General features: G+C 45.0%; 1 protein-coding gene across 1 annotated transcript in view; it reads right to left on the bottom strand.

Moving 5' to 3' along the window:
* Positions 1 to 16386, bottom strand: part of LOC126284295 (UDP-glycosyltransferase UGT5-like) — a 207642-nt gene that overhangs the window by 71720 nt on the left and 119536 nt on the right. Inside the window, exon 2 of the mRNA XM_049983125.1 lies at positions 2664 to 2922. Within this exon, the coding sequence (XP_049839082.1) occupies positions 2664 to 2922 (259 nt within the window). The remainder of the gene's footprint in view (positions 1 to 2663; positions 2923 to 16386) is intronic.

The raw sequence follows: 16386 nt of genomic DNA, 5'->3' as shown, positions 1-16386 counted from the left end.
CGCTAGCTGCGCAGCATTTGTGCACCGCCGCCGTCAGTGTCAGCCAGTTTGCCGTGGCATACGGAGCTCCATCGCAGTCTTTAACACTGGTAGCATGCCGCGACAGTGTGGACGTGAACCATATGTGCAGTTGACGGACTTTGAGCGAGGGCGTATAGTGGGCATGCGGGAGGCCGGGTGGACGTACCGCCGAATTGCTCAACACGTGGGGCGTGAGGTCTCTACAGTACATCGATGTTGTCGCCAGTGGTCGGCGGAAGGTGCACGTGCCCGTCGACCTGGGACCGGACCGCAGCGACGCACGGTTGCACGCCAACACCGTAGGATCCTACGCAGTGCCGTAGGGGACCGCACCGCCACTTCCCAGCAAATTAGGGACACTGTTGCTCCTGGGGTATCGGCGAGGACCATTCGCAACCGTCTCCATGAAGCTGGGCTACGGTCCCGCACACCGTTAGGCCGTCTTCCGCTCACGCCCCAACATCGTGCAGCCCGCCTCCAGTGGTGTCGCGACAGGCGTGAATGGAGGGACGAATGGAGACGTGTCGTCTTCAGCGATGAGAGTCGCTTCTGCCTTGGTGCCAATGATGGTCGAATGCGTGTTTGGCGCCGTGCAGGTGAGCGCCACAATCAGGACTGCATACGACCGAGGCACACAGGGCCAACACCCGGCATCATGGTGTGGGGAGCGATGTCCTACACTGGCCGTACACCTCTGGTGATCGTCGAGGGGACACTGAATAGTGCACGGTACATCCAAACCGTCATCGAACCCATCGTTCTACCATTCCTAGACCGGCAAGGGAACTTGCTGTTCCAACAGGACAACGCACGTCCGCACGTATCCCGTGCCACCCAACGTGCTCTAGAAGGTGTAAGTCAACTACCCTGGCCAGCAATATCGCCGGATCTGTCCCCCATTGAGCATGTTTGGGACTGGATGAAGCGTCGTCTCACGCGGTCTGCACGTCCAGCACGAACGCTGGTCCAACTGAGGCGCCAGGTGGAAATGGCATGGCAAGCCGTTCCATAGGACTACATCCAGCATCTCTACGATCGTCTCCATGGGAGAATAGCAGCCTGCATTGCTGCGAAAGGTGGATATACACTGTACTAGTGCCGACATTGTGCATGCTCTGTTGCCTGTGTCTATGTGCCTGTGGTTCTGTTAGTGTGAGCATGTGATGTATCTGACCCCAGGAATGTGTCAATAAAGTTTCCCCTTCCTGGGGCAATGAATTCACGGTGTTCTTATTTCAATTTCCAGGAGTGTATTTTTACCGTTTGATGTTCGTTTAGCTTTTGTCAAAAAAAACCAAACCCATGTTCTGAAATAGTGTTTTGTTTCTCCAATAGACAGGGCCACAAGTTCCTCCAAAAAATCGTAACACAGTATACACACCAATGTCATACAAACAAATGTAAATTCACCTGATCATAAAGGTTTACCTCTTTGAAACACGTCGTAGAGATAAGTAAACAGTGACTGGTAACACTAAACTATTTGTTTCATTTAAAGAATTAGATCAAGTTATGCTGAAGGAATTAGATTAGGAAATGAGAAGTTGACGTGGTAGGTCAGTTTTGTTATTTGGGTAGCAAAATAATTAATGATGGTCGAAGTAGAGGGAATATAAAATGTTTGCTGGAATGGCAAGAAAAGCGTTTCTGGAGAAGAGAAATTTGATAATATCTATTACAGATTTAAGGGTCAGGAACCCTTTTCTGAAAGTATTTGATGGAGTGTAGCCTTGTATGGACAGGAAACATGGACAATTGACAGTTTAGACAAGAAGGGAGTAGAAGCTTTCGAAATGTGCTACGGAAGAATGCTGAAGATTAGATGGGTAGACCACATAACTAACGAGCAGATATTGAATAGCATTGGGGAGAAGAGATATTTGTGGCACAACTTGACTCGAAGAAGGGATCGGTTGGTAGGACATGTTCTGAGGCATCAAGGGATCACCAATTTAGTATTGGAGGGCAGCATAGAGGGTAAGAACCGTAGAGGGAGACCAAGAGATAAATACACTAAGCAGATTGAGACGGATTTAGGTTGCAGTAGGTACTGGGAGATGAAGAAGCTTGCACAGGATAGAGTAGCATGGCGAGCTGCATCAAACCAGTCTCTGGACTGAAGACCACAACAACACCTTTAGGCAAATGACTTCACAAAACATTCACCAATATTTCAGATTTTTAGATGTTTTAACAAAAACTGATTGCCTTTTGCTTGTATATACACACTTGATAGTGACCAGTAGGTCAAAATAGCCTTCATAGATATGTTTACGTGCTTCGCTGTACTGGATATTCGACCAGAATCTTTTAAAACTTCTAACTCTTAATTTTCTCCATAACCTGTTACCGACGCATTGGCAACCACTGCAGTGTTGTCGGTAAATGTTGCCGGCCAATGTTATACTTTGTACACTGGCAGAACATTGGAGAACAGTCTACTGAAGACTATCCCTTCACTGTACCATGCAGTTCTGAAGAAAAATTCTTGCAACGAAATAAGCTGAGCTACGTTTTTGGTAAGCGGCCTTTGATGCTTCGGCTTAATAGGCTTGTAACGGAAGGAGGTGACGAGGAGGAAGAGAAAGAGAGAGAGAGAGAGAGAGAGACAGCCAGAATTCGGTAGCTGACAACATACTTACTGCCAAAGAAAGACATGGTGTTGGGTAGCGCGACATCTGTCCAGTTGTTTGGCGGTCCTTGCCCAGGGAAGGGAGTGACGGCGGTGATGCGGTGCCCTTGTGCGTGCAGACCCTTGGCCATAGCTCGCCCCAGGTTCCAGTGGCTGGGCGAGCCCACGGGAATCACCACCAGCACGTGCGCAGCACGTGTAACCTCTAGCAGGCTCAGTAGGAGCGACAGCGCGATGGCCACCATCTGCTCCCTCCGCGATGCTCCCATCTGCAAAAAATAAAAACCTATACAGTAATGGCTTCTGTAAGCAAAACGTATTGCATCCCTTGATAACATGTTAAAATACTGGTTAACCAGCCCGTTACAGATCTTGTTTACTTATAGTCTTGGGCAACTGAATCACTTACATCTGCCTAGTAGTGAGTGGAACGCCCTGACGATGGTTGCATGGATTTTACGGATTTCTTGGTATGGCCGTATCATCCATTCGCTTTGACCAATGACGTCATCAAATTGGACTAACCACTGATCGAAAACCAATATGCGTAAAATAAACTCCATAGCACAAATTATAGTTATCTGTTTGGAATGGGGGCACAGCCATCATTTAATTATGAAACGTGCTTGGTTCCTTTTACGACTGCGAAGTATTTTAATTTCTGTGTACTGTGATTGTAGTTTTGATTACACTGAACTATAAAAAAGTTTTTCGTTGCACTGTTTTTTTTTAAGAGGTGATTCCAACCATTTTTGTCCCACAGAAATTATAATATCTTCTGTGATCCGTTGACCCGTCCAAATCATGGGAACACCAATGACATGAGACGTGATCCTTTTAATTGGCCTGTCAGGAGTGTAGTACATGTCAAACAGTGTATGTGAGGGACCCATTTTTTGTCTTGGTTGCCAAGCTTGCACTGAGAATAAAGTTCTTAACATTTTTTTACAAGAAGATTAACTTTTTGTTTGCGATTTCTGATATACTCACCACAGATATAACAAAAGCATTTCGGTTATCTATTCGGGTATGGGGCATTTCTTCTTCAGAATTCACAAAAATAGAAACTTTCATGAAGGTACAGTAACTCACTTCACAAGGTCACAGCTGAGTCTTATGCAGCAAACACAACGCGATACGATGCAGCATAAATATAACTCATTGGCCATGTTTGTATCCTGGTGGTGAATGTCGAACCATGTATGGAGCTTCACGTATATATTTCGATTGTTTACCAAAAATTACAGCCGCAGAAAGTAAATGTAGAAAGTCAACTAAAGAACACCAAAATAGCCAATATGCAGAATTTTCTAGTTATTTTTAAGAGGCGACCAGTAATAGTGTGTAAAGTTTGTAAGGGTTTGCAGGGGAGTTTACTCTGCGAAATAATTCTTACGAAAAGTTCAATACGTTGCACCGTTTACGAGTAATTTAGCATCTAAATCAGATGATCAGTTCGTCGTGTGCGCAAATATTAAGCTGTCTGCCAGAGAGAGTGTCGCAATACGTGTTCTTCGTTTTGTTTCCTCAAACAGAAAAATTTATCACTTTCACAAAAGGCATAGTTTCACTGATAACTAGTATTTGAACAAGTGGTAACTCAAGAACCCACAAATGTCTGTGCATTATCGCATTTTAGCGCGAGCAAGTGCTTGAATTTGTGGGCGCAACGACCTGATAGGCTATCACCTATGCAAGATAACTCGGAAAGGGTGCAACGAATAGAATTTTTTTCTGAACAATTATTCCTCAGCACAACCTTCCGTCTAACAGCCTTACAAGTTTTTCACTGTTTCTGACCAACCTGACCAACCTGTAGGTATCTCGAAAACTGAGCCCGGCAGGTAAAACCCGATTTCATTTTCGAATTCAGTAACCACGACTCAGCTAAGTTCACCGTTCACATTCTCTGTGACATAAATTCTGTTGACCAGTGTTATTGTTACTCATCTTCAAGCAGGTCTTAAACACAGGGTGCTCAGGAAGTCCCTAACCATTTGTGGGACAAAGCTAATTTTTGCACGTAATCTGAAAGATGTTGACCACTGAACAATGAATCAACTTCGCTAAATTAGAGACTCAACGGACTTCCCTTTGCGGAAATCTTAAGAACGGTTTCGTCGACATTACCGTATAGAAACCCCAATGTGAACAAGCATTAGAGGTTTCGTCAACAAGTTCCAGCGAACTGCTAGTTTTTGTGACATGAAACATTCTGGACGGCCTGTGACGTCGGAGGAAATTGTGGAGACCATACTATAGGCTATCGATCAAAATCCAAAAGCATCGACACATCGTCTCTGTCGGGAACATGACACCCCAAAGACCACTGTATGGCAGACCCTGACCTTCGTACTGAAGAAAAAGGATTATCACATCTAGCTGCTTTATAATCAAGAACTTGAAGACTACGTGGCACTCATGGTTATTTGCCACGGCTTAACTCATGCAGCGAACAATGAACATTTGTTGGCACATGTCCTGTTCACTGAAAACACTACATTTCCCACCTGTGGCCTCGTCAATCACCACAACAGCAGGATACAGGCTGACGAACTGTAGCACATCGCCATGGAGTTGAAAATTTGTGGCTAGGCTTCACACAGCAGCGCTGAAGCAGCAATGCCGTCAACATCGTATCAGGACTTGCTTGAGTAATTCCTGCATCCCCAGTTGGTTGCTGAAAACGTTCTGGACTCTGTGGTGTGTCAACAGGACGGCGTCTCGCCACGCTTCCCGCACATTGTTCTTAATTACCTCAACAAGGCTTTCCCACAACTTAGCGTTGGACGAGATTAACCACGTTCTGGGCAGCACGCTCGACTGTGTAGGCTTCAAAATGGCGCCTGTAATGGAAATGCTTTCCAAGCAGAGAATCGTCACTGAGTTTCTTTCGGCGCAATACCAGAGCATCGCAAATATTCATAAACACGTGTACAATGTCTATGGAGACTTGGCAGTGAACAAAAGCACGGTGAGTGGTTTGGGCGAGGCGTCTGCCACCAACGCGACAAGGTCACACAAACCCTTTCGATCTCCAACGTGCCGGTCGGCCCCACACAGCTGTGACTTCTGCAATGTTGAACTTCAGCGTGTTCGTCGCCACAAAAATGGAAACGAACTCCGCAAGACAACGCAAACCCTCACAGAAGTCTGCGCACCCGAGAGGAGCTTACGGAACTTTATTGGACTGTTCATCGTCCATCCTACAGTCTGTTCCTTCCAATATCCGTCAGTTTGGCCCAATGAAGGATGTACTCCGTGGGAAGCGGTTTATGGATAATAGCTAGATTACTGGCGCAGCAACACGTTGACTCTGACATTGGCTCTGAGCACTATGGTAGTTAGCATCTGAGGTCATCAGTCCCCTAGAACTTAGTACTACTTAAACCTAACTAACCTAAGGACATCACACACATCCATGCCCGAGGCAGGATTCGGACCTGCGACCGTAGCGGTCGCGCGGTTTCAGACTGTAGCGCCTAGAACCGCTCGGCCACTCTGGCCGGCTGACTCTGAGATTCTTAGGATGGATAGGGTGTGTGACTGTTGTGTACGGACGCAGGAGGAGCTGGCCACTGTTCGCGAACAGCTGAACGTGTTGATGGCCGCGGTAAGCCGTCTTCAGGCTGTTGCCTCGGAGTGTAGCGGCAGTGAGAAGTCTGCAGCGTCGCATGGTACACCCCAGGTGTTACATGCTTCACCCACTGTCCCTGCTGTCGAGACATCTTCGCGGGTACCGGGCGCGGTTGGGCCACCCTCTCCGCAAGGGGAGTGCCGGGTTCAGCGGCGTTCGCAGCGCCTGAGGCGGAGAGTCATGTGGGGGCTGGCCATGTGGCATCGCTCGCTCTGCCTGTGAGTGGACATGTGGCCGCTCCTTCAGTGAGGTCCGAGCAGGCACACCGGGGGGGGGGGGGGGGGGGGGTTATTAGTGATTGAGAGCTCCAACGTTAGGCGGGTGACGGAGCCCCTTAGGGAAATAGCGGAAAGGTCGGGGAAGTGTACACTTTGTCTGCTTGCTGGAGGGTCTCATCCGAGATGTGGAGGAGGCCCTGCCGGCGGCGATAGAGAGCACTGGGTGCATCCTACTGCAAATTGTTGCTCATGTCGGCACCAATGACTCCTGCCGTCTGGGTTCAGAGGTCATCCTTAGTTCATACAAGCGGTTAGCGGAGTTGGAGAAGGCGGAAAGCCTCGTTCGCGGGGTAGAATCTGAGCTAACTATTTGTAGTATCGTTCCCAGAACCGATTGCGGTCCTCTTGTTCGGAGCCGAGTGGAAGGCTTTAAACCAGAGGCTCAGACGATTCTGCGGAGATCTGGTGTGCAAATTTCTCGACCTCCGCTATCGTTTGGAGAAATGTAGGGTCCCCCTGAATAGGTCAGGCGTGAACTACACGCAGGAAGCGGCTACAAGGGTAGCGGAGTACGAGTGGAGTGCACATGTGGGTTTTTTAGTTGGACAATTCCCTCCCTAGGCCCGACAAATCATACATGACAAACATTGCGAACAGTAGAAGAACGTTGCACTCAACATCAACGCCGTACTCGCCTTTTGCAACCTAGCAAGTCTGCAATAGCTGAGCATTGAATTTCCGCTGGACACTCAATGGAGTATGGCAAGACAACAATTTTGGCCACAGCAACATCCTTTTGGGACTCTGTCATAAAAGAATCAGTGGAAATTCGCATGACAGGCAGTCTTATGAACCGTGACAATGGCTACCAGCTAGATAATGCGTGGAACCCCGTCATCTCTAAGATCTGCTCCAGACGAAGACGTCAGAGTACTCCGATGGCCGCGGCAGTTGACAACGCCGAAGACAGCTGAGTTCTGCAGTTCCACCAGCGAGGGCGCTGCTGGCGGGCGGTGTGGTTCGTTTGTTAATATGATTTTGACGCATGCGCGGAATACTCGCTGCACGCTATATATTGCGTCAGTCTTCGATGGCTCACCTGAGGATGGCTGGCAGCTGTCCGATCGAAATATCGTGGACGGAAGCTAACGACGGTATGTATAGTACCCTCCATAAAAGCGAGAAAGAACCTACGAACAATAATAAGAAATATGGAATAGAGGGACCCCGGATAACAGCCCGTACCAAACCAACAGTTTGAATATTTACAAATTATCAAGCACATCCTAGTAACACTAGCGACACTACTCTACATTACATTAATCACTGGATATACTAATGCAACCGCTCTATAAAGATACCTACTCCGTACGTCATTCCTAACTGAGATTATAGTTTCGCGAGATTTGTAAATACACTGACAGAAAAAAAAATCTTTCAATACGAAGAAGGAGTTGTGCGACGTAAACGAAGTTAGTAGGCGTGTTTCTACATCTGAAAGATGACGTCTGTTCAAATTTCTTAACGGCTGCATGACAATGGCGCTAGTACCACCAGCCCGCATCTCGTGGTCGTGTGGTAGCGTTGTCGCTTCCCACGCCCGGGTTCCCGGGTTCGATTCCCGGCGGGGTCAGGGATTTTCTCTGCCCCGTGATGGCTAGGTGTTGTGTGATGTCCTTAGGTTAGTTAGGTTTAAGTAGTTCTAAGTTCTAGGGGACTGATGACCATAGATGTCAAGTCCCATAGTGCTCAAAGCCATTTGAACCATCTAGTACCGCCACTACGAGGATTCAAATCATGTTTTCTTTAAATACATGCCGTAACGGTCGTGAGAGTTAGTTACCCTTGAGATTGAACGTGGTTAGTTGATGTTAATCAAGAATGCCTTTAAGGCGACAAAGATGCCGTTATTAACACCTGACTTAGTTTGAACGAGGTCGTGTAATAGGGCTACGAGAAGCTGGACGTTCCTGTCCTTGAGGCAGAGAGGTTGCTGTCCATGCACGGATTTAGAAAGCATCGCTCTTGCGAAACGCAACTCGCCCTTTTTTCACATGATATCTTGCGAACCATGGATGAAGGGTATCAGACGGATGCCATATTCCTTCCGGAAAGCGTTTGACTGGGTGCCCCACTGCACACTCCTAACTAAGCTACGAGCTTATGGGATTGGTTCCCAAATATGTGAGTGGCTTGAAAACTTCTTAAGTAATAGAACCTAGTAAGTTGTCCTCGATGGTGAGTGTTCATGGGAGATGAGGGTATCATCGGGAGTGCCCAGGGAATTGTGATAGGTACGCTATTGTTTTCTGTCTGCATAAATGATCTTTTGGATAGGGTGGATAGCAATGTGCGGCTGTTTGCTGATGATGCTGTGGTGTACGGGAAGGTGTCGTCGTTGAGTGACTGTAGGAGGATAACAGATGACTTGGACACGAATTGTGATTGATGCAAAGAATGGCAGCTAACTCTAAATATAGATAAATGTAAATTAATGCAGATGAATAGGAAAAATAATCCCGTAATGTTTGAATACTCCATTAGTAGTGTAGCGTTTGACACAGTCACGTCGATTAAATATTTGGGCGTAACATTGCAGAGCGATATGAAGTGGGACAAGCATGAAATGGCAGTTGTGGGGAAGGCGAATAGTCGTCATCATCTACATCTACATCCATACTCCGCAAGCCACCTGACGGTGGGTGGCGGAGGGTACCTTGAGTACCTTTATCGGTTCTCCCTTCTATTCCAGTCTCGTATTGTTCGTGGAAAGAAGGATTGTCGGTATGCTCCTGTGTGGGCTCTAATCTCTTTGATTTTATCCTCACGGTCTCTTCGCGAGATATACGTAAGAGGGAGCAATATACTGCTTGACTCTTCGGTGAAGGTATGTTCCCGAACTTTAACAAAAGCTCGTACCGAGCTACTGAGCGTCTCTCCTGCAGACTCTTCCACTGGAGCTTATCTATCATCTCCATAACGCTTTCGTGATTACTAATTGATCCTGTAACGAAGCGAGCTGCTCTCCGTTGGATCTTCTCTATCTCTTCTATCAACCTTATCTGGTACGGATCCCACACTGCTGAGCAGTATTCAAGCAGTGGGCGCACAAGCGTACTGTAACATACTTCCTTTGTTTTCGGATTGCATTTCCTTAGGATTCTTCCAATGAATCTCAGTCTGGCATCTGCTTTTCCGACGATCAACTTTATATGAACATTCCATTTTAAATCACTCCTAATGCGTACTCCCAGATAATTTATGGAATTAACTGCTTCCGGTTGCTGACCTGCTATTTTGTAGCTAAATGATAAGGGATCTATCTTTCTATGTATTCGCAGCACATTACACTTGTCTACATTGAGATTGAATTGTCATTCCCTGCACCATGCGTCAATTCTTTGCAGATCCTCCTGCATTTCAGTACAATTTTCCATTGTTACAACCTCTCGATACACCACAGCATCATCTGCAAAAAGCCTCAGTGAACTTCCGGTGTCATCCACAAAGTAATTTATGTACATTGTGAATAGCAACGCTCATATGACACTCCCCTACGGCACACCTGAAATCACTCTTACTTCGGAAGACTTCTCTCCATTGAGAAAAACATGCTGCGTTCTGTTATCTAGGAACTCTTCAATCCAATCACACAATTGGTCTGATAGTCCATATGCTCTTACCTTATTCATTAAACGACGGTGGGGAACTGTATGAAACGCCTTGCGGAAGTCAAGAAACACGGCATCTACCTTGGAACCCGTGTCTATGGCCCTCTGAGTCTCGTGGACGAATAGCGCGAACTGGGTTTCACACCACCGCCTTTTTCGAAACCCATTCTGATTCCTACAGAGTATATTTCTAGTCTCCAGAAAAGTCATTATACTCGAACATAATACGTGTTCCAAAATTCTACAACTGATCGACGTTAGAGATATAGGTCTATAGTTCTGCACATCTGTTCGACGTTCCTTCTTGAAAACGGGGATGATCTGTGCTCTTTTCCAATCCTTTGAAACGCAACGCTCTTCTAGAGACCTACGGTACATCTCTGCAAGAAGGGGGGCAATTTCCTTCGCGTACTCTGTGTATAATCGAACTGGTATCCCTTCAGGTCCAGCGGCCTTTCTTCTTTTGAGCGATTTTAATTGTATCTCTATCCCTCTGTCGTCTATTGCGATATCTACCATTTTGTCATCTGTGCGACAATCTAGAGAAGAAACTACAGTGCAGTCTTCCTCTGTGAAACAGCTTTGGAAAAAGACATTTAGTATTTCGGCCTTTAGTCTGTCATCCTATGTTTCAGTAGCATTTTGGCCGCAGAGTGTCTGGACATTGTGTTCTGATCCACCTACCGCTTTGACATAAGACCAAAATTTCTTCGGTTAATTGGTAGAATTTTGGGAAGTTGTGGTTCATCTGTAAAGGAGACCGCTTATAAAACACTAATACGACCTATTCTTGAATACTGCTCGAATATTTGGGATCCCTATCAGGTCGGATTGAGGGAGGACGTAGAAGCAATTCAAAGGCGGGCTGATAGATTTGATACTAGTAGGTTTGATCATCATGGGAGTGTTACGGAAATGCTTCAGGAACTCGGGTGGGAGTCTCTGGAGGAAAGGAGGCGTTCTTTTCGCTACTGAGGAAATTTAGAGAACCAGCATTTGAGGCTGACTTCAGTACAACTTTACTGCCGCCAACTTTTATTTTGCGGAAAGACCACAAAGATAAGATAAGAGAGATTAGGGCTCGTACAGAGGTATGTAGGCAGTCATTTTTCCCTCGTTCTCTTTGGGAGTGGAACAAGGAGAGAAAATGATAGTTGTGGTACGAGGTACCCTCCGCCACGCACCGTATGGTGGATTTCGGAGTATGTATGTAGATGTAGATGTAGAAATACTCTAGAAGGACTTGGCAGAAATGTAGTTGATGGACACGATTGCTGGTAGCGGTGGTCACGAGGACGTACGCTCGTAAGGAGACTGAGCTCCGGAATGTCAAGTAGCACTACCGAAAGGGAGACCGTCTTGTTCGGCGTATGGCTCTGGCGCATCGTACTGCATGTACAGCAACAATATGGCCAGCAGCTGGCAGCACAGTAGCGCCACCAACTGCTGCCAATCGGTTACTTCAAGGACAGCTCCAAGCCAGACGTCCCGTGGAGTGTATTCCACTGGTCCCAAACCGCCGCCAATTACGAATTCAGTGGTATCAAGCGAAAGATCATTGCAGGAAAGGATTAAGGTCTGTTCTGTTTTCTGATGAAAGCTGGTTCTGCCTTGGTGCCAGTGAAGGCCGTGTGTTGCTTAGGAGGTCAGTTGAGCGCCTGCCACCATCCTGTCTTCGGCCTAGGTTCAAATGGCTCTGAGCACTATGGGACTTAACGTCTGAGGGCATCAGTCCCCTAGAACTTAGAACTACTTAAACCTAACTAACCTAACGAACATCACACACAGCCATTGCCGAGGCAGGATTTGAACCTGCGACCGTAGCAGTAGTGCGGTTCCGGACTGAAGCGTCTAGAACCGCTCGGCCACAGCAGACGGCTGCGGCCTAGGCACACTGGACCTGCAGCTGGAGTTACGTTCCGGGCTGCTGTCTCTTATGACAGCAGGAACACTCTCGTGGATATCCCTCGAACTATGACTACAAATCTATGCGTCAGTATGGTGGTTCGAGCTGTTGTGCTGTCATTCATGAACGGCAGTCCGGGCGGTGTTTTCCAACAGGATAACGCTCGCCCACAAGCCGCTGTTCTAACCTGACATGCCCTACAAAGTCTCGAAATGTTGTATCTTTCTGCTCGATCACCAAACCTGACTCCAAGCAAGCACATGAGGGACACCATCGGACTACCACTCCTACTTCATCTGCAAACAGCATTAACCGTCCCAAGTGCAACAGGCATCTAACTCCATTCCACAAACTGACAACCAGCACTTGTACTACGCAATGCATGCATATTTGCATGCTTTCATACAACATTCTGGGGTTTACACAGATTATTAATGTTCCCGCATCTCACATTTGCAATGGCTTATCTCGCACGTACATCAACGTTTGCTAGTGTAATGGTAATCACTTACTCTACATTAAATTTTTTTTGGTGGTGCGAAATTTTTTCCGTCTCATATTTTGCTATCACGGGTAAATTCCAGATGCATTCTAATACTTCATATAGTCAGTTTTTTAGTAGCTATGACAGTGACTGGTTGTTGTTGTTGTAGTCCTCAGTCCTGAGACTGGTTTGATGCAACTCTCCATGCTACTCTATCCTGTGCAAGCTTCTTAATCTCCCAGAACCCACTGCAACCCACATCCTTCTGAATCTACTTAGTGTATTCATCTCTTGGTCTCCCTCTATGATTGTTATCCTCCACGCTGCCCTCCAATACTAAATTGGTGATCCCTTGATGCCTCAGAACATGTCCTACCAACTGCTCCCTTCTTCTAGTCAAGTTGTGCCACAAACTTCTCTTCTCCCCAATCCTATTCAATACTTCCTCATTAGTTATGTGATCTACCCATCTAATCTTCAGCATTCTTCTGTAGCACCACATTTCGAAAGCTTCTATTCTCTTCTTGTCCAAACTATTTATCGTCCATGTTTCACTTCCATACATGGCTACACTCCATACAAATACTTTCAGAAATGACTTCCTGACACTTAAATCTATACTCTATGTTAACAAATTTCTCTTCATCAGAAACGCTTTCCTTGCCATTGCCAGTCTACGTTTTATATCCTCTCTACTTCGACCATCATCAGTTATTTTGCTCCCCAAATAGCAACACTCCTTTACTACTTTAAGTGTCTCATTTCCTAATCTAATTCCCTCAGCATCGCCAGACTTAATTCGACTACATTCCGTTATCCTCGTTTTGCTTTTGTTGATTTTCATCTTATATCCTCCTTTCAAGACACTGTCCATTCCGTTCAACTGCTCTTCCAAGTCCTTTGCTGTCTCTGACAGAATTACGATGTCATCGGCGAACCTCAAAGTTTTTATTTCTTCTCCATGGATTTTAATACCTTTTGTTTCCTTTACTGCTTGCTCAATATACAGATTGAATAACATCTGGGAGAGACTACAGCCCTGTCTCACTCCCTTCCCAACCACTGCTTCCCTCTCATGTCTCCCGACTCTTATAACTGCCATCTGGTTTCTGTACAAATTGTAAATAGCCTTTCGCTCCCTATATTTTACACCTGCCACGTTCAGAATTTGAAAGAGAGTATTCCAGTCAACATTGTCAAAAGATTTCTCTAAGTCTACAAACGCTAGAAACGTAGGTTTGCCCTTCCTTAATCTAGCTTCTAAGATAAGTCGTAGGGTCAAATTGCCTCACGTGTTCCATCATTTCTACGGAATCCAAATTGATCTTCCCCGAGGTCGGCTTATATTAGTTTTTCCATTCGTCTGTAAAGAATTCGCGTTAGTATTTTGCAGCTGTGACTTATTAAACTGATAGTTCGGTAATTTTCACATCTGTCAACACCTGCTTTATTTGGGACTGGAATTATTATATTCTTCTTGAAGTCTGAGGGTATTTCGCCTGTCTCATACATCTTGCTCACCAGATGGTAGAGTTTTGTCAGGACTGACTCTCCCAAGGCTGTCAGTAGTTCCAATGGAATGTTGTCTACTCCGGGGGTCTTGTTTCGAATCAGGTCTTTCAGTGCTCTGTCAAACTCTACACGCAGTATCGTATCTCCCATTTCGTCTTCATCTACATCCTCTTCCATTTCCATAATATTGTCAAGTACATCGCCCTTGTATAGATCCTCCATATACTCCTTCCACCTTTCTGCTTTCCCTTCTTTGCTTAGAACTGGGTTTCCATCTGAGCTCTTGATGTTCATACAAGTGGTTCTCTTTCTCCAAAGGTCTCTTTAATTTTCCTGTAGGCAGTATCTATCTTACCCCTAGTGATATATATATATATATATATATATATATATATATATATATATATATATATATATATATATATATATTTCTAGGACATAGGAAGGTTAGACTTTAACGTGTAGTGGATAGCTAGGCCACTGAACGTAACCGAAACAACCATTATATTATCATTGCATCACATTTTCCTTGCGCTCTTTGTTCCTTCAGTTCTCCTGCATGTCTTGGGAGACTAGCACATAGGAAAGTACGGATACTGCGTCGAAATGGCTTAGTCACAGCCTAGAGGATTATTTGAAGAATGGAATTTCACTCTGCTTTTGAACTTCGTGGAATATTAAAATCGTGTGTTAGCTCCGCACGGTATGTGCAACTCTGCAAAGGAGAGGCGTACCGACGAAAGCAAAACTCAGAGGGTAGGTTCAGAATGGCGCGTGGATAGCTCGGTAGAGCAACTGCCCGTAAAGGCATTTTCCAAGTTAGGTTAGGTTATTTTTCAGGTTATTCCTGATCATATACACTATTTTAATCTGTCACGTTCATGTACGAGATAAACCATTCCTGCTTAGCCATTTTGCACTTCCTGTCGATCTCATTTTTGAGACGTTTGTATTCCTTTTTGCCAGCTTCATTTACTGCATATTTATATTTTCTCCTTTCATCAAATTCAATATTTCTTCTGTTACCCAAGGATTTCTACTAGCTCTCGTCTTTTTACCTACTTGATTCTCTGCTGCCTTTACTACTTCATCCCTCAAAGCTACCCATTCTTCTTCTACTGTATTTCTTTCCGCCATTCCTGTCAATTGCTCCCTTATGCTCTCCCTGAAACTCTGTACAACCTCTGGTTCTTTTAGTTTATCCATGTCCCATCTCCTTAAATTCCCACCTTTTTGCAGTTTCTTCAGTTTTAATCTGGTAACATGAGAGAAAACATCTAGAACTGAACGTGCAACGTTTCTCGAAGTTTTCACCATCTGGCGTTTCTTGTTCCAAGGAGAACGCTAGCGAAAGGCAAAGAAGTTTTGTGTACACCATATACACCATAACTGACAGAGTAGTTTGTTTCCATGTTACAGGGGCAAAGTGTCAAATAATTGTCATTCTCGTATCTGCTGACTGATAGCGCGGTATCAGTTCACTGACTCTGATTGTTGTGAAAAGTCTTCACAAACATATACGTATTGTAATAAATAGAGGTAGGAATCGATCAGAAGAAATAACTATTAACCAAAGTGTAAGCCAAGAATGTGGACTATCACATACTCTTCTTAACATATACACTGACTTTACTCTTTGTAAATGGAAATGGAAAGAAAAGAAACGAATTATGATAACGAATAAGGAATATCTGAAGGTACTTCAGTTTGCAGATGATAGTGTTGTTATTCAAAAGAATGAAGTTGACCTCCAAAGACTTATCTACCAATTGAAAGAAATATGCTATAAATACAACATTAAAATTTGTAGAAGTAAAACGAAAATAACGGGATTCTGAAGAAAATATCCAGTCGGATCAAAAACTGTTTTGCATAATTCACTTTTATAGCAAGTCTCTCAAATCTCTCATATAGGCTGTGCTATAAGGTTTGATTTAGAGTGTGCTACTGAAAAAGAGGTATACAAATTTCAATCTGTCTGTGGCACCATTAGCAGAACAGTAGGGCATAAAGTAGAAAAAGAGATCATCATGAAATTCTATCAAGTGATGGCGGATCCTGTGTTACTCTATGGAAGCCGGAGGCTGTGTTACGAAAATAAAGAAAAAATGGACAAAAGCGACACGATTAGAAATGAAGATACGGGAAGTGAATTATATAGTTTGAACATGAATGAAAGAATTCCAAAATATATTAAAGATTGGAGACGACAGCTCATGAGAATGGCAAGCCACCGAATTCCTCTGAAGAGCTTGAATTAGAAGCTGAGTGGGGAAAGAGATACTGGCAGATCTCCAAAAAGATG

This window comes from Schistocerca gregaria, chromosome 8 (genome assembly GCF_023897955.1).
Source record: "Schistocerca gregaria isolate iqSchGreg1 chromosome 8, iqSchGreg1.2, whole genome shotgun sequence".
In the NCBI taxonomy this organism is placed as follows: Eukaryota; Metazoa; Arthropoda; class Insecta; order Orthoptera; family Acrididae; genus Schistocerca; species Schistocerca gregaria.
The sequence above is the reverse complement of the archived record's forward strand: the minus strand, read 5'-3'. Positions and strand labels throughout refer to the sequence as shown.